A 23,454-nucleotide genomic window follows, 5' to 3' on the forward strand; every position below is an offset into this window, starting at 1 on the left:
CTGGTCGTAGTTGTCGGTTATAAACATTATCGTCAGAGCTGAAAATGGCATAGGAGAGAGCAGGGCCGCGCCAGGCTATATAATCGCCCTGGCGCAAACTTATTATTGCCGCACCCACACCCTTTCCCCACGGTCATTTTTCTTATATCAGTTTTTTTTGGGAATTTAAAAAAAAATATATTTCATATAAAATAATATATAATTTTATTTTTTAAGCACAAAACATGTACAGGAACTCCCCGGCTTTCGCAATACTCGACTTAAGGAAATTCGACTTTACGTAAGTTTTTGCCGGCCGGTACAAACTTAAAAATATCATTGAAACGTATTTTGCATCCCGTAGTAATAAATGGAGCTATCGTGAAAATATCGTAATGTGAACCCAAAACACATTGCTTTTTTTTTTGGTAATTCGTTCCTAGACCTCGGAAGTTTAAATTTTCGCTATAAAAAAAAAAAAAAGGTAAAATGCAGCCATTATCAACCCACTGCAGGATGGAAGCCTCCAAAACAATTCATGCTGAGGGAAATGGACCATAATCTGCCACGTTGGTCCAATGCGGGATGGCAGATCGACCGTATTCAGTAGTCAGGGGTTCGAACCCCGTTCTACTCAAAGAGCGTATGCTACTGTACTCCCACTCCTGACCACTCGGCTACGGAGGTACCTACGGGTAGTAATTTTCGCTATATAACTAATCTATTTTTCTCTCTAAAAGGTCATTTTTATATTGGAAATTGCAGTACCCTTTCATCGTTATCATATGTTCTGTTATGAGAATCAATTTTTAAGCCTTTGTGATATTTTTCTAAAACACATTTCTGGAGGTCACTACCATAAAAACTATAAAAACAATTTGCACTTACTGTTAGCGCAATCTGTTTATTATAAACGGGTAGTAAACTCGATCTTATTGCATTTGCGATAATGCCGATAACTGGAATTGTGTGGGGGTTTTACGTTATGGTATTATGGTGAAATGAGTTCCCCTTCACTGAAATCTTCAATCATAAATAAATTTTCAGAATTTTCTCTTCATTCCTATTTACTTATTACAATGATGAAGGGGAAGGGACTAACGGAAAGTGCAAGTGCTGGCAGTGCTAGGAAACGAAACAAAATTTATTTAGAAATGAAGACGATTAATTAAGAAGTAGAAGTAGGACAAAGTTTGTCATTTATTGCACGGAATTAGGTCTCGCTGCTTCAACAGTGAATACTATTTTAAGGGACAGTGCGCGTATAAAAAAAAAACGCATTAAAGGAACAACGCATTTAATATTTAAAATTTCATTATGTGTCACGACGGTAACTGTGACCGCTAAGCGACATGTATTGCCAAAGAAAAAGGGATATGCCGATATTTAAAAATACTATGAAAATTTTGATTGGATTCGTTTACTTTCCAGGACGGTTATGTGATATTATTGGGGCTTTCGTCGAGCTTGATAAATGCTGAATCAGCCATCCTCTCTCTCTCTCCCTCCGGCTGCCGAAAATTTTCTGTATTGTACGTTTCAAAATTTGGCAGCCTACCTCAGTGGTTAACCCGAAATATTTATTGGGCATACCGGCTGTGACATCAGTAAAGGAAATTTAAGTGTCTTTTGTGAGTCCCTTAGAGCTCTTCTGTTTGGTACCCCTGGATAAGGCGCAATTAACTTCAAATTTTCAAAGGCATTTTTCTGTTTTCCAGGTATGTTTATTTAAAAATTTCGAAATAGCATTTCTTTAATTCTCTCAGCGCCTCCATAGCCGAGTGGGCAGGAGCAGCAGTGCGTAGGACACGCTTCTTGATTAGACCGGGGTTCGAGCCCGTGCCCACAAAATACGGAGGATGCGGAAAGGTCAGGGAATGACCACCGCATATCCCCGGAGCAATATGGCCTTAGTTGCTAATGCTCTAAAAACCAAATAACAACATTTCCCCCTAGATAAAGCATGAGTTGTAAAGTAAGCCGTTTTCTGTGTCATATGTTTTGCAGAGTTCATATTATTCCAAGCTTGCAAACTAAAAACGTATATTCTCCTCTTGAAATAAACTTTTTCAGGTTTATAAGAAACCGTGAGTATCAAGGTATTCACAAAAGATGAAGCCACAACTGTTTATATCTATTTATTTCTGAGTGCATTTAGCGTGTATGCGTCTTCAAAAATGCACGATTTTCTAAAGTGTTTTTTTTTTTTTTTTTTTGTTAAATAAAAACACTGGCAGTTGTCAACTCCAATTACCAACTTCTTTATTTCATTCGAATTATGTGATTGATTTCTTTCAATCGAACAATATAATTGAGTTATTTCATTCGATTATGGAAAATCATCGGATCATTTCATTCGACTAATACTGTATAGTTGAATTAATTCATTCGCATGATTTAAATTAGTAACTACTAATAATTCGATTATTTATGTTATTAAAACCTCTCGATTAATAACCATTGGACATAATGGAATGATTATGGAAATCATTAGATTATGCTCATCACTAGGACTTAGTCTCTCCAAATGCAGTGTGTAGGTGGGGGATTGCACCACCTGTTTGAATTATTGGGGGAATGTAAACAAAAGTTGAATTTGGATATAACCGAAATCACTAAAATGCGTTCGCTGTTTTTAATTCTCAAGATAAGCCGACAGAAGATAATTAAAAAGAAATACGTGTAAAGAGAATGAGCGAAAGAGAGGGAGAGTGAAGAAGAAAGGGAAAAAAAATAATAAGAACACTGACTCGCTGAGTAAAGTTTGATCACGTTCCTGCATGACCGACTGATAATTACGTTGACTACTTAAACAACAAAACAGTAGAATTGCCAGTAACAGGGGCACGTGCTTTGCCGTGATGCTACAATGGCCTCTAAGCGATACCAATTAAGTGTGCAATTAACGTGGCAGACAACGTATGCGGAATATTTATGGCAGTGTAAACACCCCGATCAATTCACAGTTTGTACCTCTGTCATCAACTGCCAGTTCTTCACCTTCGGAGAACATTCTTTTTTTTCGACACTCCAGATTGCATCAGGCAGACGAGACGGTAATTGTAACCCCGTCCCAAGTATTGAGGTTGTACCACACGAGGGTATGCAATGACCTTTGGAATAACAATTAACTCTCTTAGAACAAATCGTTATTTCCAAAAGTAACGAGTTCCTTACATCAGTTGTACATAAAAATCATTATGTAAAATAGATAACTCTTTAAACGGAAACGTGCTTAGATCTGTACTTGATCTAAGTACAGTGAGCTTGTAAGCACCAAAATAAACTATTCCGAAAGGCACGTTATATTACCAAAAAGACAAACGGCTGCTTATGATTTACGAACTCCTTTTCCAGACAAAGAATGGATAGAAGAAATAAGTAAATAATATAAAAACGAATTAGAGATCACATCTTAGTCTTAGTGTATGATTCGAGGGGCGTTACTATCTTGTAAATTGTCTGGTTAAGGATGGCATAACGAAGGGAGCAGCTCATGCTCTGTGTTGCCAACTGACTTTATGTAACATACCACAGGAGTTATTATTATTCTTCATTTCAAATCTGCAGAATTCAAGCAGGTACCATTCAGGTTGGATATGCGATTCATCCGAGACAGGTTTGGGGAGGGGAGGGGGGTCAGCGAGTCCAATGCACCACGGCACCGGACCGAAAATTCCTCCAAATTCTAATAAAGTTGACCTTCAGTCCAGGCAAGGAGAAGTTCTCCTTGCTGTCCTTTTTCTCCAATATTAATTTTCACACTCGGATCCATAAACCGTAAGACCGGTCCTGATCTGAGAATGGAAAGGCTGCTAATGCCATTTGATATATAAGGTTTATATTATACATCTTAAACAATAAAATGCATGAAATGTTTGTGTAGTTTTAAATAAAGTGTTTCTCGAATTTATTGGAGAAGCATCTCCTGTTTCTTTTCTTTAAAACAACGCCGTTTCCGGGGGAAAAAAACTCTTTAAACGTTTTTGAACCTTGTTAATTTTGATTTTTGTCAGGAACTCACGATAGAATTTATGATATGCAATTCTGAATCATTTATACACATATTGGCCAGAGTATATATAATACCAGCACGCTTTGAATCATTACATAAAAATCAAGAGCAAGGGATGACGTCACATGGTAGGTCAGATTTTCTTCTGAACTCGAATTCTCTTGTAACGTTTTTTTACTGCTCGGATACTACTTGATGATTGCATGTTGTGAAAATAGGGACATTTCAGGAAGAGGTGATTAGAAAAAAACAAATTCATTTCCACTTGAAAGGCCTCACTAACTCCTCGTGTCATCGTTGGCTGATTCAAACTCGGACTTTTTGAAATGAGCAAAAAATAACACGGTCACAATTGTGCCAAACAGACTGATGGGTAAAGCAGTTAAAGGTGGGGGCTAAAGCAGTGTTCAGGTGAATTATTAAACTTTAATCGTCATATAGCAGTAAAACATTATTTTGATCATAAGGAGAGGACTTTAGAGGGTAGTCCGAGTTAACGTCTAAAGGGCCGCTAACTGGGACCGCCTGGATATCATATGAGTGTGGTTTAAGGCTGACTGACATTTTTTCGATTTTTACAAAAAGAATTGTGTGTGTGTGTGTGTGTGTGTGTCGAGCACGCATAAATGGAAGTTAAATGAAACTTCTTTAGAATCTTTTCAAATGCTTATTATTTCAACGTTACAGTGGTTTAATATTTTACAATTGTTGTACAAATTTATTACAAAGTTTTTACAGATCTCTCCTGTGTATTCAATGTAGGTGGTTTTGGTGGTCGCATTGCACGTTTAAATACTCTATACGCCTTATAACCTCACTATTAGAGTTCTGCATGTTGAATTATACATGTTTTTCCTTCGAAATTTTTTATGAAATACAGTACAGAATGACGAAAGAAATATTTTGGTTTTAAATTTTTTAAAATCGGACTGCCGTAAGCTGAGATATAGCAATTTAAAACGTAAATGCGACACGCGTGCGAGTTACACCATGGCCACCCTGTAGGGGTACGGGATGCGTCATACCGTCGCTGCTACGTACAGCGCCGCATCTCTTGTGCCTGGTACGGAGTGGTACAATGGTGGGGGCAATGAATCATCTCGTGTTGCATTTTCGTGGAGATTTTTGCCACTCCACAGACGCGTTACTCCCAGGTGAAAACTGCCTGGGGCGCTCCTAAAGAAGCTTCACTTCAAAAACAAGCCAGGTCTTCTCCCCACTCGACGTCCAGATCAACATTAATTCGAGAGTCTGTTTCACTCTGCTAGATAGCCCAGACAACTCTGCTTTTTCATGTCATGTGTAAATTTTTTTCCCCATTTTTTTGCAGGATATCCTGAATAATCTGACATATTTTTTTTAACGTTTTTTTTTATTCATTAGGTTTGTTTATTACGTTTGGTTTCCTGACTGCTGTCTTTACTAAACTGAAAATTAGTACTATAATAAATTGAAAACACAAAAAATAATCTCAAGCAAAAAATAAATTAAGATGTTTACAAAGTAAGAGGTTTCAAGAAAACGGTTGTGGATTTTGTTTCGTTGAAAAAGGAATCACCAAATGCAGAGTTGGTCTTACAGTTCAGAGAGAGAGGAAGAGTGAATGAGTTAATGGTGGAAATACTTGGGCTTCTTCTCCATGTCTGAGGTGGGGGTTGTTTTGTTTGGATTTGCCCGTTTTCAAATAGGGACCCTGGTGCGTTGCCTCTATTGTTGTTATAACATTATTTTTAATTGCATAAAAAGGATGATCATGTTTACATTATATTTTAAACTTTTTATTTTAGCAAAATGTGATTGGCCACAAGATGAATCATTTGTAGCACAACCTAAGTGTTTTTATATTTTGTGATTATAATAGTGATGATTTTGATTTTGTTTATGATTTTGTATTTTTGTTTTTAGTAGCAAATTTAATTTCAGGCAGACTAAAATGTACCTCATTAGTGTCTAATTTGTTGATGCTTAGTGATTTGATGATATGTGACATAAAAATATTGGTTGAAGAATGAGGTGAATTTGTCGATAGTTGTATAAATCTGCATATCTAAATATTCCTAGCAGGAATACTTACCTTGCATGAAGATGTGTCAAGGATTTCCATCTCCGTAGTTACGTTGTCAAAAGTCACACTGTGATGGTACAGCAGTTCTGGAAGAGGAATATTTCCTTTTTAGCAAGCGAACAAAGTGCTATATAAATGTATAAACGATAAAGCAATGAAATTTGTAAGTAAATGTACAATTGTCAAAATTCTTTTGACGATTACGGTATACATATGAAAAAATATCGTTTTATTGAAAATAAGTGAACTTGGGCAATTTGGCGACTTTCATTCAAATGTGCTATTGGTTGTTCTTTATCACGTTTTTTTTAAACAAAATCACCGATAAAGAATCCCAAGAGTAATCATCAGAAAGTACGATCCTAATGGCATTGAACATACTTTGATCAGCAGACCTAGATGCTAGTGCGATATGCAAGTATCTTAGTCCACGTGTTAATGCACCTTTGGCATTGATTTAGCACTGTGGCACATTTATTTTAATATGGTTGAATCTGAAACTTCTGACACTTTCTGTGAGAAGGCAAATCTTTCTTTAAACAACAACAATAATCAGCAGGGGGCGGGAAGACCTAACATGGGTGCTGGGAAAAACAGCCGCACTGGGCTCTCTTTTCCCTTTCATATAGGTCCCGATGTGCGAGCCTGGGGAAGCTGATAATCAGCCATCATTGCCTCATTGTTAATTTTTTTTTTTTTTTTTTTAATTTTAATTTTTTACCTAAAGGTTGAAACACGCAAGAAGCAGAAGCTTGATTATTTGGCTCTCAGATGCACTCTGAGAACGTATTTTATTCTTTATCATGCCAGGACCAAAATAAGTTTATTACCAATCATTGGCGGTGGTGGTGTTTATGCGTGGGCAGTAGGTGACATGGTTCACAAACCATGTATTAATAGTTGTACTACAAGATAATTGTATTCAAAACGAAACCTCGAGCTCCTAGGAGAGTCATAGTTTCCTAAGTTTTTCTAAGACTTTCAAACGGATTCAAAATCTGGCATTTTTCACTATTGAGCAGTCAGAATGCAACCATTTAGTTTTAATTGACGTATCACTATTTTTTTGAAGACACTCGTATTTCTTGGGATATTTTTTTACCACCGCGCTCGTAAATATTTTTTTACTTATGTAAATATATCAGTAGTTAACAAGTATATCACTATAATGAGAATCAAAAAAACACATCCGCTTTAATATTTCCGATTACCCTTCCAAAGGACTTGTGTACTCCCAGAAGGTACTTGTACCACCAATTGTATATCACAGTAGAATGTTTACTTCACCGAAGGTAGCTCCGAAAGATAGAGAGATCTTTAGGCGCTTTATTCATTTATAGACACGTTATAAATGAAGAATTCGACCTTCTCGACTGTCCCAGCTATGAAAAAGATTATTACACAGAAACTAAACTATGAGCAAAGCTACGTGCTTTGCTGATGATAAAATTAGTCATAAATCAGTTCTTGATGTAGGATGGTAATCGCTGTCCTGGTATTCATGGTTAAGTCCAAGTAGATCAATTTGAATTCGATGTTCTGAATCTATATGTAATATACTTTCACTTTATAATTTACTATATATTCTATTCTCACCTTCTAGTAAATTCTTGGCCCTCAGTGAAACATTGAATCATCAACAAGGAAATGAAAGAAAAGAAGAGAAGCTTACTGCACTCTTTCATACGCATCATGTAATTTTAAATTGAGAAAGGAATAACCATTGAAACTAGCGTAACATCCGGAAAACTCATCGTAGCAGTATAGCAGCCCGAGAAATCGACGCATCCTTTATCCCCACAATCATCTTACTTGTATCATTTAATGGCGTCTTGTATCATTTAATGTCGCACTATCAGCAACATGCGAAGCCTTCACGTAGTTTCGATACGATGTTTGTGTCGATGTGAAACGGAAAAAATTTCTTCTCTTTCCCATCCTAAATATTGCGAAAGATCGTGAAATGCATTAAACAAGTTGATCAAAACGTTTCTCAAGATCTTTATGCATTCTTTCTTTCCTCAAGTTTAAAAGGAAGTTGCCCTTATCGAGTAGCCCAAGGAAGAAGAATGAGAAGGTATTAATTAAATCACCGTTCCTCATCAATTATCTGAGGGCCAGAGGTCGTAGCACTTGACAACGTATAATTTTAGGAGGGCTGAAGAGATGTTCGATTATTCCACTGGGTGTCACAAATGTTCGGACCATTTACGGCTTTCCAGAAAGGTTATCTCAGGGTATTGTGTACACAATGCCCAGAGAAAAAGTTACATGTTTCATGCTAAATCACCCTCTGTATCTACTTTTGTGTAATAGCAGGTAATAAGGCGACAATAGTAACGCACTACCTTTGCCATCAGTTGTCACCATATGCATGGTCCTAACTGCCCTTCTCCCCGACACATTTAAACGCAGCTGAAAGTGATTCATTCCACCTCTGTGAATCTAGTGTTCAATATTTTAGGTTAACTACATTGCTTGTTTAATTGTCATTACTCTATTGCTATTTCTGCTTATTTGTTGTTCATCGTGTGTGTTTGTCCATCTTCACATTTGAATACCTATACACCAACAATATGTAGCTATTAGGAAGTTCCTCTTTTTTCTTACACGTGATCTCGGTAATCAGAATAATAATATTGTTTACGGCTTAATATTTATCAGAACTTCAACCCTTGTCTTGCAGAGTCAAAAGTGGTGCAGGGCTTTACTTGAATGATTGATCACAACAGACAGTCAAGAGAGACAGTTTTACTAACAATTAGGTTGTCGAAAAATTACCAATCTCCAATTTGTCTTCTGTCCTGAATTGTCAGAAGGTTAAAATCTTTGCACCACCCTCTGTAGGATTTTAAAATTTCAGTGCATATATAAATGCCAAAGATTAATATCATTGCACCAATACCAATTTCTCTTGAAATTTGACTTCGTATAAAACTTTTTGAGAAAAAAAATTTAATAAAGTTCTGGATGTCCTGTCCTCAATGTCATTAATCTGTCAAAAAAGGAAAATTTGATGAAGTTCTGGATGTCCTCAATCTGAGAAACCGTGAAAAGTGACCAATTCTGACTTGCATAATCCAATATAATTAAAAAGATTATTAGATGTAAACTTCCCTGTAAAACCGGCCTCCGTAGCCGAGTGGGCAGGAGCGGGAGTGCAGTAGCACACGCTCTTTGTGTAGACCGGGGTTCAAGCCCCTGACTGCTGAATACGGTCGATCTGCCAACCCGCACTGGACCAGCGTGGCAGATTATGGTCCATTTCCCTCAGCATGAATTGTTGAGGAGGCTTCCATCCTGCAGTGGGTTGATAATGGCTGCACTTTACTTTTACTTTTTTTTCCCTGTAAATTACGAGGAATTTTAGCTGTCCCGTTCAGGTGATTAATGCCATAGATAATAAATACACTGTGCTACCACTTTATTAGGCACACCACTGCTATGCACACAAATGGTTTTTCCCACAACGTTGCAAATAACATGACCACAGTTGTGGATATACCCGTATTTCCCCATGTATAAGACGCACCTTAATTTTGGGGCCCGAAATTTGAAAAAAAAAAAAAAAAAATGTATTACATAAAGTTATTGAACTCAAGTTTTATTCATCATAAAATTCATATAACTCCTCATAACTTGAATTCAGCACTGTACGAAAATATTTTCTGAGCCATTTCTGGGCAGAACCTGGCAAAACGTAACCTAATATACCGGTAACAAGTGCGAAATAATGAGCGCAAAGACAACAAGCGCGAAAAAGCGGGAAATGCAAGTGAAAAAAAAAATCTACAACCACTGTATAAGACGCACCCAGTTTTTATACCCCAAATTTTTTGAAAAAAGGTGCGTCTTATACATGGGGAAATACGGTAAATGCAGCAGAACCTTTCTAGTATCAGTTAAGTGTACAAACCGTAGCAAGAATGGGAAAAAGGAGTGATCTAATGGACTTCGAACGTGGCATGGTAGTAGGTGCAAGACGAGCTGGATAAAGCATCTCTGAAACGGCAGTTCTCCTGAACTTTTCACGCACCACAGTTTCAAGTGTGTATCGAGAATGGTGCAACAAACAGAAAACATCCTCTCAACGCCATTGCTGTGGAAGAAAATCGCTTGTTGATGAGAATCAGAGGAGGATGGCTAGAATTGTGCAAGCAAACAGACGGGCCACAATGTCGCACCTCACGTCAGAATACAACCTTGGTGCGCAAAACAATATATGGCAACGGACCACTAGTCGCAATTTGTCGCGAATGGGCTACAACAGCCGACGGCCACATCGCGTACCTTTGTTATCAATAAAGAAACAAGTGAGCACGCCTCCTGTGGGCACAGCAACACCAGCACTGGACTATCGAGGATTGGAAAACAGTTGCTTGGTCTGACGAGTCGAAGTTCCTGGTGCATCATGTTGATGGAAGGCTCAGAATTTGACGAAAACAACATGAATCCATGAAGCCGTCATGTCTGACAACTACTGTGCAAGGTGGTGGGAACAGTGTTATGGTGTGGGGAATATTTTCTTGGCACACGTTGGGTCCATTGATACCTATAGATTCACATCTGATGCCACAACGTTGCTGACCAAGTGCATCCGTTCATGTTGACAGTTTATCCTGAGTCAGATGGTTACTTCCAGCAGGATAATGCGCCGGTGTACAAAGCCCGAATCACTTTGGAATGGTTCCAGGAACATGACAATGACTTTTATTTGCTGCAGTGGCCCGCTCAATCCGCGGATCTCCATCCTATTGAACATCTTTTGGATGAGTTGGAAAGGGCTGTTCGCTGCAGGCCTACACCCCCGTCGAATCTCAAGGAACTGCGTGAAACACTCATGTCTGCATGGTACTCCATTCCTACATAACGTTTTCAGCATCTTGTTCAATCCATGCCTAGACGAATTCAGGCTGTTTTGAAGGCTAAAGGAGGTTCAACACGCTACTAGGTAGGTGTAACCTACCTAGTAGCGTGTTGCCTAGTAGCCTACCTAGTACACTGTGCTGCTGCCACTAATAAAGTGGCAGCACAGTGTATCTCACGTTTCTGATTTTTAGAATACCATTAATATGATGCCGGGCTTTACTTGAATGACTGACCATTGTGTTAATATAATATGAAAGTTCGCCCTCATTAAAATTGAGGATTTGTTAACATTTATAACAAGGAATTATGACAAAAAAAAAAAAAAAAAAAAGGTTAATATAATGCTGGAAATTAGCAGTTAACACAAGATTTTTTTAACACCTGCATATATCGATACAAACCTGAATTGGATTAATCAGGAAAGAGAAAAAAAAAAAAAAAAAAAAAAGAAGAGTGGTGGAACTAGAGAGCAGCCCTGAAAGTCTTGATATTCCTGGCTAAAACGGGCGGACAGATCACTGCTGAAACAAACTGAAAGTGCCCTTTATGTAAAAAAAAAAAAAAAAAAAAAAAAAAACTAGAGCATAGGCTCATCAGCCATCATATCGTCATAAGGCATTAGTTTACACAGTAAAATCTAGGCTATTAATTTATTCAGTGTAGAAAAAACATTGAGACAGTCGACCTGGCTCGAAGGGTTAGGTCCCACTGCTCTACACAAGAAATTGATTCATAGGTTCCATAATTTAGTTGATATCATCAAAGATTTTTGAATGTATCAATTTGACATTCGTTTATATTACTTTATACTGTTGTCGATGTTGAATTATATCCCTACCTTTGTTCGAGCTGTACTCTCCGATGTATCTCTTGGTCAGGTAACGAACGGTTACAGCTGGAAGCAAAAGAAACATTGATTTAGAGTCGTAGCAATCAAAGGATAGCATAACTAATAGAAATTGAATTCCAGTACAAACCATAACAAAAAAATAAATTGAAATAAGATTGAAGCAGAACACTAAACAATACAAATGGATTATATATATGGTACAAAATCGAAAAAATAAAATTAGATACAAGCACAGTATTAGATATAAACTCTGTTAATTTTTTAACATAAATTGCTGAGATCATTGGTTGAAAAGTTCGTATTTTGAATATCCAAATGATTTTACTTTTCCTGTTTATTTTGCAGTTAGGTCAGTGGCGCCCCAAAGCTTGTGTACTATTTCGGAAAAAAATATTTCCACAGCTGAATGTGTATCAGACTTTCACTGAAATTATTCATAATCCTAAGAAGATCCATATTAATTGCACTTATTATATTTCAAATTCAATATCTTAATTCCTTAATAGTGAAAATACGAACCTTTTTAAACATTCCTCATAAATCGCCAAACCTAAATAAGCAATACTAATCTGAACTTACAAACTTTAATTTTAAAATGATTTTAAACATTTGATATAACCAAAGATATGATAATACTTTCAATCAGACGGCGCTACTGTCTAAGTTGGCTTGTGATACTAGCTTTGAGTTAGGCTTGTGGTTTTGTCTTATTTTATGTGTTTCTTTTTTTACTCCCTTACTTATTGATGTTGAAAATGGATTCATGAAGGGTTGGTAAGTCGTATGATAAAATTTCACGACATTCTGCAAGGGGGTTGCCCTGTTATAATTGTTTTTGTGTTTTTAGCGTAAAAACAATACTGTTATATTAAAGCCCATTAGAAACTGGGACGTTGCTTAACATGGCTGCCTTCTTCAGTGTCTTAACGTTTTTATTTATTTTAAAATTGCAAATTTGTCTCTCTCTACTAGTTATTTGTGACATTGGGGGGGCCACCGTAAGTAGTCCCCTATCGAAAACTGTTTATTTTGTACTGTTTACTACATTTCTTACTGGTGGATAATTTTTTGTATATTAGCTGAAGTGCTGCACATTCTGTTATTTGTGGTCGCCATTGCTTCTTCCCCAAAACGTGTTGTTTTCGGCGTGAAGAATCCGCTATTACATTTTGGAGGGAAACTCTACTGTCGCCGCCTTGGATACTTCTAGGACATACGATGTATTTTGTCATAAACAATATATTTATTAAAAATATAAAAATGTAAAAAAAATAAATAATTTATAAATTCAATACGTGCTCTCTACAGTGATGAATAACTGCTTTTAGAGGTCTGATGCCTCTTATTTTTGAATTATTTGGAGCGTTTTTAAAATTTTTCTTGGCGTGTGATATTTCTTATCTTCGAAACTACCCCTCCTAAAACTCTAAAATTTTTACTGTAGGTCCCTTTGACCCAGAAGATATTTTTACCTCCTTTTTTGTTTGCCCCTATCCTATACTCCCCTAAAAAAAAAAAAAAAGGAGGGTTCAAATTTACCCAAATATAAAAATCCCCTCAGTGTGATGAAAATGCTTTAACTTGGCCACCACTAAAAAAAAAAAAAAGTGCTACTTTTAAGGACCTTTTATTGTGGTGCATTCTCAATATGCTTCCAGTGTTGGTTTAAGAGCTCCCCTGGCAGAATTTCATCCTAAGAAGATAAAGACATAAACTTGATTTCTCTTTTCCGGGCGCAGTAATTTTTAATTTGTAGCAATTTGACTATTGCGTGTCTGTATTTTATTTTCTCTACACTTAATACCACTCCCTAATATTATTAAGGAGTTGTATTAAGGCTATTCAGGTACATTTTTAAAGCTTATTTTATAAGTTATATCTTGTGTTTGATTAACAAGACCACAACTGTGGTATGAGTTGCTGTAATTGTATTATTGCATTTTACACTCAGTGATCACTGAATTATGACCACCTACCTAATACCGTGTTGGACCACCGTTCGCACCGATAACAGGCTCTATTCACGCCTATGCACACTGACTCCACTAGATGTCTGAAGACGTCCGTAGAGACTGGCAACCATGTTGCCTGCAAGGCTTTCCACAGTGTCGGAATAGATGACGGTTGCGTGTCCACACGCCTTACTTCCCGTTGCAAAAATATTCCACAGGTGTTCAATTTATTTGAGGTGAGGTGAAATTGGAGGCCAATCAAGATGGGTGATATCTTCACTTTGTTTCTCGAACCACTCGTGCACACCGCGGGTCTGCTGACACGGCACATTATCGTTTTGGAAGATCCCATTTCTGTCCAGAATAAATAAAGTGCAACATGGAAATATACACATGATCTCTTAAGAGCTACCAGTAGACCTCATCAGTGAAATGTTGGTCCATACACCAGGGGTCTTCTAGTTCTTGCCAGCAAAACAAGCCCCATGTTAAGCAACCACTGACACCTCCTTGAATAGTGGGCACCATGTACGATGGGTCTATGTAATCTTGTTGCCCGCGCAACTCACGAAGGCGTCCATCGGCGTGTTGCACCAGGTATTTGGACTCATCCAACCATCATAGTCATTTCCAGTCCTCCAGGTACAACCAGCGTGTTGATACCACAGCATTTGCCGTCGACGATGATCAGAGGTGAGGATAGGGTGTCTCTTGGGTCGTCTTCCTTGGAAACCCTATACTCCGGGGTTCCATACTAGGCCCATGCATGCAGAATGTTGTGTTGGATGAGTGGCTTCAATTTTCAACATACTACGATGCTTTCATATGCTGATGATCTGGTCCTATTCGTTAGAGGACGAACGCAGGCCATCTTGGAGAGGCAGGCGAATTCGGTTCTTACTGTTTTCTCTGAATGGATCAAAATTGATATTCTCAACAAAAACTAATATGTTGCTAATAAACGGCACATTTGATTCCCCGCGGACCCCTCTCATCATGTTCAACCAATAATCCCTGAAAATTCAAGCCTCACTGAAATATTCAGGAATTATACTATATGAAATATTTAGCAATTATACTAGAATTATGTCACCAGGGCTGACTGGGGTCTCAAAAGGAGTGTGCTGTGTCTGATGCATTGAGCACATGGGGGGGGGGAAGCCCGGTGGGCCATGGCCCCCCTGAAATGGAAATACTCAACATCACTTTGAAAATTTAGAAGAAGATTTACGAATAAATTTTTATTGCCCACTTCTTGATACCCTGATGAATGCTGTAGAGAGCAGATTTAATCAAGAAATAATCCTAGTAATCAAAGCTATGGGGAATCTCCTTGAATTAAATCTTACATCTGAATATATGGAAATATTCTGCGACTGTTTTCAATTATATTTGACGGATTTGCAGACAGAAATATCATTGTTAAAAGCCACTACTTTAACTGCAAAAATCTTTTAACCTGGAGCAAGTGACTTAATGATGCCGATCGATATAAATTATATCCAAATTTCACAAAAGTGACATACGACTTTCAGGTTTTAGGTGTTACAAGTTGTACTCCTGAACGAACCTTTTCCAAAATGCAGTGACGGATATACGCACAGGCGCACGAGGCGCGCGCCCGGGGCCTCTTAAATCGAGGGGGCCTCAAATCTCAGGTCTCAAAAAAAAAAAAAAATAATAAAATTGTTTCATTTTAAATTTTTACACTCATCTTTATTACCGTTACTGAATAAAACTATAATTTAATATGAGAAGTTAGTAAACTTATGCGAATATCCCAACATATTATATGAAATATCTATGCGAACTAAGTGAATCTGAAGTAGAATACATATTATCATTAATGCTTAAATTAAACACGTTCAGTTTTTTCCTAGTGGAGGTAATTCCACGAGTGAAGAACCCTGTGACGATAGTGCTCAAGAAACGATATTAGATTTGTTCGCGGAGGCAGTTCAAAACTATTCGCAACTAATTGGGAACCAATAATCAAGCGCGGTAGTCTTTTAAAGCCTCTGAAATCACTACTGCGCTGGCTCACATGTAACGGAGCATCGTCTTTTTTAATAGCTTTCGGAACAGACATTTCACTCACGAATCTGTTACAAATTACTAGAGTTTGGTGTGGTTGGTGTTTTAGTTTTAGTGGAGTATTTTTGTTTTGTTATCAAGTAAGTATCTGTAATATTTGATGTATTGTTTATGTATTTATCAAAACTGAATTGTTTGACGAGGCGTGACATTTATAGCAAGTGATAATTGGGAATTAATTTTTATATCGCGTTATTTGAAAACCATTTAACAGCTGCGTTTCAAAAATGAGTCAAATTTCCACTAGATCCTGTTCTTTGTTTAGAGATTGCATGATACATGATATTTTTATTTTTAATAATGTTTTTACTGTTGTCTACGACAGTGCTTCCCAAATTGGTGGCCGTCAACCTTCTTGACGGTCACCTAATATATTTATATCTATAAGGAATAGAAATTTGATAATGTGCCATGCCAAATAATGTGTATGTAGAACGCTAACAATGGACTGGGAAATTTAAGGAAATTAATTTGTGTGGGTACACCAGATGACTACATTTATGTAGTCGATCTGCAGTTCCCCAGTAGTAAAAATTATAAAATCAATAAATTAGAGGGGGTCCTCAAAATTGAATTGCACCTGAGGCTTCTCAAGTGCTAAATTCGCCACTGCCAAAATGTGTTATATAAAATCAAAATTAAGGAGCGTTAGATGCAAGAACTGTTGAACTACTTATTGCTTTCATACGTTGAACAGGATTTAACTGATGCAGTCACTGTAGAAGAAGTAATTGACGAATTCGTCGCCTTTGTTCCTTTTTGAATAGAATATTATTACAACAATCTCCTATTAATAAATAAATAAATAGACCTAAAAACTTTGTAAACCTAAAAAGGTTGAATATTTATTATTTGGGTCGTATATGTCGTATATAACAAACTATTATAATGTATATGTTTTTTTAAATAAATTATTATTTAAATTTATTTTTTAAATAAATAAAAGTTTTAATATATATACAAAATTGTATTTGTAAAAATATATTTATTTAAAAATAAAATATTTTATTTTTATGGGGGGGATATGGTTGGCTCCCTTCTTGTTTTGGGCTGCGCACGCTTGTGTAAAGTGTGTTTAGGGTCAAGCGGCACCAGGGGTTTCCCCCATCTCCGCGTAGTTTACATTGTGTGTGAACCAGTTGACTGGAAAAGCCAGAGATTCAAAAGTGTATGGACTTTGTATATGTGTGATGCCTTGTACTGTTGTTCATCTGGTCATTTAGCCGCCAGATCCCTACTGAGGCCCGACGTTGTCCCACTTTCGCCCCGTGGAGGCAGACCAGGTACTCACTAGTATATAGTTCACTCTGGCAGGTCCTGCCACCTAATTTCCTGAGATTTCAGTGGCTAGGACCTAAAAAAAAATATCGCGTACGCGTCGCGGGGAGCGCTAGAAGTCCAAAATGTTGGGCAAAATTAATTTAGATTGGTGATTTTAGATTGTCTGGGGCATGTTCACGTTGCTGTCAGATAGAGTGGGGTGAAGGCTGAAGACTGGGGGGCAGATAGACAGAAATATGGAGCCGAAAGGAAGGCAACTCCAGTTTACAGTGGGGCATGCCCATGCCCCACCAGAGGGAAGAAATAGGGTGGCAGGGGGAAAGGGTACAGCAAACTGTCCCCTCCCCGCTCTGCCAGGAACAGGTAAGACAGTGAGCCAAACAAGGGAGCTGGCTCAGGTTGCCAATGTGGCCTGTGTGCATGAGTGGGAGCAAACCAGACCGTAGGGTCAGGTCCACACCATCCAGAAAAACTTGAGGCCCAGCAGAGGCGATCCAATGTTGGTTTGGCTGAATAGGTTGTGCAAAATGTCACAGTTGGGAGTCATTCATGGGACTGTTGTCCCGTCCAGTAGTCAATGTTCTGGGAGGTGGAGTTTTGTCACTTCTCATAAGAGTTCCAGTTTTGTCTTGCATGAAGGATCAAGCAGTGAAACCTGACATCTGGTTGGGGGTCTCTGAGAAGCTTTGTTTGACACATCTATTCGAAGTTTGCAGGCAGAGGAATGGTCAAGCGTCTAGCATACAGGTTCTGGGCAAACTTGGTGAATGCTATATATGAGGCTTCATTTTCCAGTAAGGAAGCGATGTGGCGTGAGGTCCATCCCATCTGGCAAACACGATGGACATATGAAACCAAAGGAGATAGCATTAAGAAATTCTCCCCAGACGTAGCTTCTCCAAAATACCCTGATTTGGCTCATACCAAATCTAGAATTGACGTGCCTAACACTCGACATGGATCCATCCTGGTGAAATTGAAAGAACTTCGTTTGACACAAGACGACCAGTGCCTCTCCGGCGACAAAGACTGTAATATAGCTATCTGGACTTTAGAAAAACTCTGCTATTAGAACAACAATCTCCTATCTCTCATGCCTTTAATGATCTGATTTCTCTTACTCTCAATTATGCCACAAACCTGTTTAAGCGGAGAAGACGACTCTGGGCTACTGCTGCCTCACAGCAATTGCAGACCCTGACAGTAGTCGCAGCCAACCATGCAGTATGACACTATAATTACTTGATGTCAAGTGGCATGCTAATCCCGCTTACAGATGTGGGATCTTACTTTGAATGGGTTTCACGTCCATGTCTAATGCTAATCCCATATAGGGGTAGGATACATTTAACTCCCTTGGCGGCTCATTCTCTCTTTCTCTTGATTTCTGCATCTCACCTTCCACACTTCTGTTTTCTGGAGTAAGTCCCATACCAACTGTCCTACGCTTCTGGAATGTGATCTCTCCAGGCAACTGTTCGCATGCTATTTCTTTAACGCTATATGTACCTTACTAGTAATCTACCTTTCTCTAGGGCTCTTCGTGCACTAGTCGGCTTCAATACACCTTCTCGCCTGTGGAACGTCTTTCCTATCTGTTTTCTCTTTGTCTTCCTTCTCAGACCAACTCTTTGTCTTCTCCTCCTTATTTCTTTGGGCCCGCCCCCTCCTTGCTTTGCTGGAGGTACGGTCCCGTCAGACGTCTTTTCTGTTGTCCCTGCCTGGTCCGACTCTCCGTGCTGTGGATGGAAACCCAGAGGTTCCTTCCTGGTGGTTCCTCCCGGTAACTAAGTGACCAGTTGAACAACACTATTCATGTAGCCCACACTGATTTTGTAGCACCAGAGTTCTTAATGTGTATTGGTGGGGAACCACGGGAACCGCCTGAGAAACACGCTATGTCCACTATTCGTCTGAGTGTGCGCTGCTCATCGCCATTTGGGATATTGTTCTTGCATTCCCATATTGTATTGCGATGTCAACTGTCGCTTGAGCCCATACAACGCTCTGCACCTTTCGCTCACCGCGAACATCCATCTTGCATAATTCTTTACAGTTCTGTCCTGCGGGGGTAGTTTGACCCGTTTGTACACCTTAGCCACAGTGGACTGTGAGCTATGGGAATCGACAGGGTGTGTCGATTCCCATATGGAAGCATTCGACACTCGAGCTCCCACAGTCATGTTCTTTTGAACCTCTGTAATATCTCTACTACGTCCTATAACTGCTACTTTACCACTTTGACTTGCACGATTAGATGCAAATTACCACTGCCCTAGCTTAGGCGGCTGTTTGGCTTTTTATACTGCTAGCTATGATATAGTCCATTACGGATAGGGTTGTCACAATTCAGTGATATCAATGAGTGCCTAATACACTTTGATGTCTGTGTAGAGTTACACTTGATTTTATTATACATTATACTCTTAATAGTTGTCAGCTTCCATCCTAAATGGGTGACGCTTCTTCGCTAGGTCTCTCACCCGGTTTTGTGTCAAAGAGTGAATGTGTTACCACTGCAATTAACAGTGACAATGTTTCCATGTCTGAGAGACTTTCTATGACGAATTGACACCTTCTGTTAGGCTAACAAGGCTCGACGTTTCGCAGTTAAATTTTGTTCTGTCTCTTGTGGGTCGGAGCACTCTCCTGGGCAGGCCTCCACTTAAGTATTGTACATTTAACTGATCCTCCCGCAGTGCGAGATGCTGGTGGATCTATTGTTACCCTGGATAATTTGGGCGAGCTTCCTTCAATACTAAGTAACTCTACACATTGGGGATTTAACCCTATTCAGCTTACTGATAACAGCAAACCAAAAAACCTGTTCTTGTTTATACTCCAGCACGACCACCAGGTCAGTGAAGTTTACAATAAATCAATCAGTACAAATTTTAATCGTATTTAGCAGTCACAGGCTTGAGTCCACCCAAAGAGCTGTGCCTGTTCCTTTTTCTTACGTCTCCTAAGGGGTCTGCGGCATCTCTTCATAAGGATTTAGAGGACTATTTGTTTAACGAACATAATAAAGGAACTGAAAATGTTTCTAAGAAAGTGATTCGTAAATGGGATAGAACTTGCGTTAAACAACATTATTGAGAACGAAAAGCTGCCAGCTAGAATTTGACGAAGTGGATAAATGCCGCTTTTCCACTTCACTTGTAGAGCAATATTTATTAAAAAGACTTACCGTGGAGAAATAGCATTTTCTTTACTATACTTGATTTTTACCGATTGGTAGAAATCAGGTCTAGTTCCGATTAGTGTCTACACCTGTTGAACTCTCATCCAATAATGATGACATAACTTGTACGATTGGTGGAACTTCATATATGGCTCTTTTAAGATTAACTAATCTTGGAACTTTTGCCTTCCTATTCACCACACTAATCAATAAAATTAACTAATCCTTTGCCTTCCTATGCAAGCATTGAGAAAGTTGTTGGACCTCCTCTTCAACTGCCGGCTAACGTTTATCAGAATAATACAATTATTATGAAGGATTCCGCTGATTCTACTTTTTCCTCTAGCGGTGAGGTTCGAAATGAAGTTATCATGGTGCTGAAGGAAAACCTCAAAGAGGTTAAAATTAGTGCTATTCGCCTAATCTAGTTCCGACTAGGGTCTGCACCTGTTGAACTCTCTTGACAAGGACCAAAGGAGCTATCATAAAGATTCACTCTGAGGGACGCACTGCCAAGATTCTATCGTTACCTGCTTTTTCAGATGAAGGTTTATCTACTTCTCCTCCTAAATTGGCTTACCTGCCATTATTATTTATGACCTGGATAAATAACTGACCAGAGAAGATCTACAAGATTTGTTCTACAAAAACTTAAAATTGTTTTTGTAGAACAAATGTGGTATTGTTTTGCAAAAATAAACTCTTTTATCATTGCAGAAGCGTTTATTTATACTTTATATAGCGACTTTATCTAGGGTGGACTTCTCATAAGTTTCGAACCTTTGTAGTAGTTGTTAGTCATTGCTTCAAGTGTCTGGGCAGGGCACACTCACAGACGAGTCGGCATGAGTCTCTCACTTGCGAACACTGCTCTCATAGTGACATGCCTTTGGTGAGTGTCCTGTCAAGTTAGACCCACCGATACGTATTTTAATTTGCATATCAGAAAGCGAGGTTCTAAACATTCTGTCCGTGATTCTTCATGCCCGAAATTTTTAAGAGCAGAAGAACTTACAATCAAGGACTTATGGATAGTTATGTATAAATACTCATGCCTCTTCTGTGTTACTATATATTTCCAACCTCAAAGGCACAGACGTTCGGGGGTGAGGGAAATAGATAGGCAACGAATGTAAAGATCCGAAGGAATCAAAAACATTGATGCACACAGCTTGTTCAGTAGTCAGACTGAAAAAGCTGTTACAACTTAATGGCCAGCGTTCGCAGCTGGTTCCCAGTGAGGCTCGGAAATACCTTGAAGAAAACTCGACAGAATACAATTTCTCTACAAGAGCCATATGTTGGTGGCAAACTTTTGGGCTACTCAGTTTCTTACAGGGTTATTCAAGACGATCATACATATCTACGCACTCTTTTAGAATTGCAAATAATTCCCTAGACATAGTGTTAATATTAGCAGTCTGACTGGTGCCTCCGTAGCCAGGTGGGCAGGAGCAGCAGTGCGTAGCACACGCTTCTTGATTAGACCGGGGTTCGAGCCCGTGACCACCAAATACGGAGGATGCGGAAAGGTCAGGGAATGACCACCGCATATCCCCGGAGAAATATGGCCTTAGTTGCTAATGCTCCTAAAAACCAAATAACAAACAAACAAACAAACAGTCTGACTACTGAACAAGCTGTGTGCATCAATGTTTTTGATTCCTTCGGATCTTTACATTTGGTGCCTATCTATTTCCCTCTCCCCCGAACGTCTGATCTCACTCTCCATCTGCATTATCTATGAGGAGCTATTATGGTATAAAAAAAAAAAAAATATGTAAGCTCATAAGTATGGAAGATCAGGTAATTTTTCTGGTTTGGGCTGCTCGACTGTTGATCATTGCAGACATTAATGCCAAATCTTTTTGGTATTCCGACATCACAGACTCTAAAGGGTGTCTATTTGAGAATTTTCTGCTTTTAAACCATCCACTTTTATTGAATAAACTGGCGATACCGTTCACCCTGAGTTTCCTATCTGGAGAGAGTACGATAGATGACTGTTACTTCACTTTTTTTTGTCTACGTGTTGTTCATGACGACTTTTCTTGACGATTTTTGTTCATGCGATCACAGGGGCTATCTATTTTTCTCTTGCATCTTCTACTTCTCTTTCTGAGCCTTTGCAGGATTTCTTCGGAAGCGTTTTGAAGTATCCGTTTGTTCTGATTTCCCTTTAACCTCACTTTACTTTATAAACATATGAACAATCTATCTTCCTCTGAACTTGCTATGTTAGTAAGGCCATCTGTTTATCGTGCATTTTCCAATGTTTCAAGGGAAAAAACGTCCTACTAAAGCATTCTACACCGTCTGATTTACCGTGCGAGGCATACCTTCCAAAGGCATCGACGAAGCTGTCCTTATGTTTTAAAGATTGTCTTAAAACTCAGTAACAGAAGTTCTTATTCTCATGCCAGAATGCCAAAAATCAGAATGCATCTGTAGGGCCGTCGCAAGCTTTAATGGCGCCTCTGGCTAGACGATTTATTTAGCGAATGGCACTGGTTTTGGTATGCTCCTAAATGGACTCTAATTTGCCTTTGACAAAAGGCCGGCCAGGTTTTCCCCCGATTTGCAGGTCTTATGTATTCAGATCTGTACAAACTTTTAGTGAAATAATGAAACCTAATCATTTTTTTTTAAAAAAGCGAGGTGTCCGCACGAGAACATTCTTTTTTATATCAATTTGCTTTTTAGCGCTTATACAGATTTCAACTTAGAGAAGAAAAAAAAATCCCTCATGAAACGGTTTCGTGAGATGCCAAAAACGTTTCTGCACTATTTTTGGTATGGGACACACACACACACTCTCTCTCTCTCTCTCTCTCTCTCTCTCTCTCTCTCTCTCTCTCTCTCTCTCTCTCTCTCTTTTAATTAAGCATTTTCCTCCTTAAGGTGTTTCTCTCGGTGGGATATCAGTTCTATCATCTTTACTTTAATGAACACCTCCGGAAATTTATGCCTTTCGCCTTCTGATACACCCAAAGTATACCGAATGCTTTCATCTGCAGACACCTTGACAAAATACTTAATCAGATTTCGAGATAGGCAGAAAAAAATTATCGTCCCATAAAGAATATTCATTAATCTTATAGATAACGTCTTCCAGACACCGTAATAGCAACCACTATTGCGTACACCGGTTATCACCGATAAATT

At 38.6% G+C, this 23,454-nt stretch overlaps 1 protein-coding gene across 1 annotated transcript in view; it reads right to left on the minus strand.

Annotated features, from left to right (window-relative positions):
- Window positions 1–23,454, minus strand: part of LOC150076363 (ras-related and estrogen-regulated growth inhibitor-like protein A) — a 148,154-nt gene that overhangs the window by 3,905 nt on the left and 120,795 nt on the right. Inside the window, exons 2-3 of the mRNA XM_090387473.1 lie at window positions 11,767–11,823; window positions 6,069–6,145 (exon numbers count right to left, since the gene is read on the minus strand). Of these exons, the coding sequence (XP_090243599.1) occupies window positions 6,069–6,145; window positions 11,767–11,823 (134 nt within the window). The remainder of the gene's footprint in view (window positions 1–6,068; window positions 6,146–11,766; window positions 11,824–23,454) is intronic.

Source organism: Mastigoproctus giganteus, chromosome 13 (assembly GCF_048544385.1).
Source record: "Mastigoproctus giganteus isolate SK-2022 chromosome 13, ASM4854438v1, whole genome shotgun sequence".
Lineage (NCBI taxonomy): Eukaryota > Metazoa > Arthropoda > Arachnida > Uropygi > Thelyphonidae > Mastigoproctus > Mastigoproctus giganteus.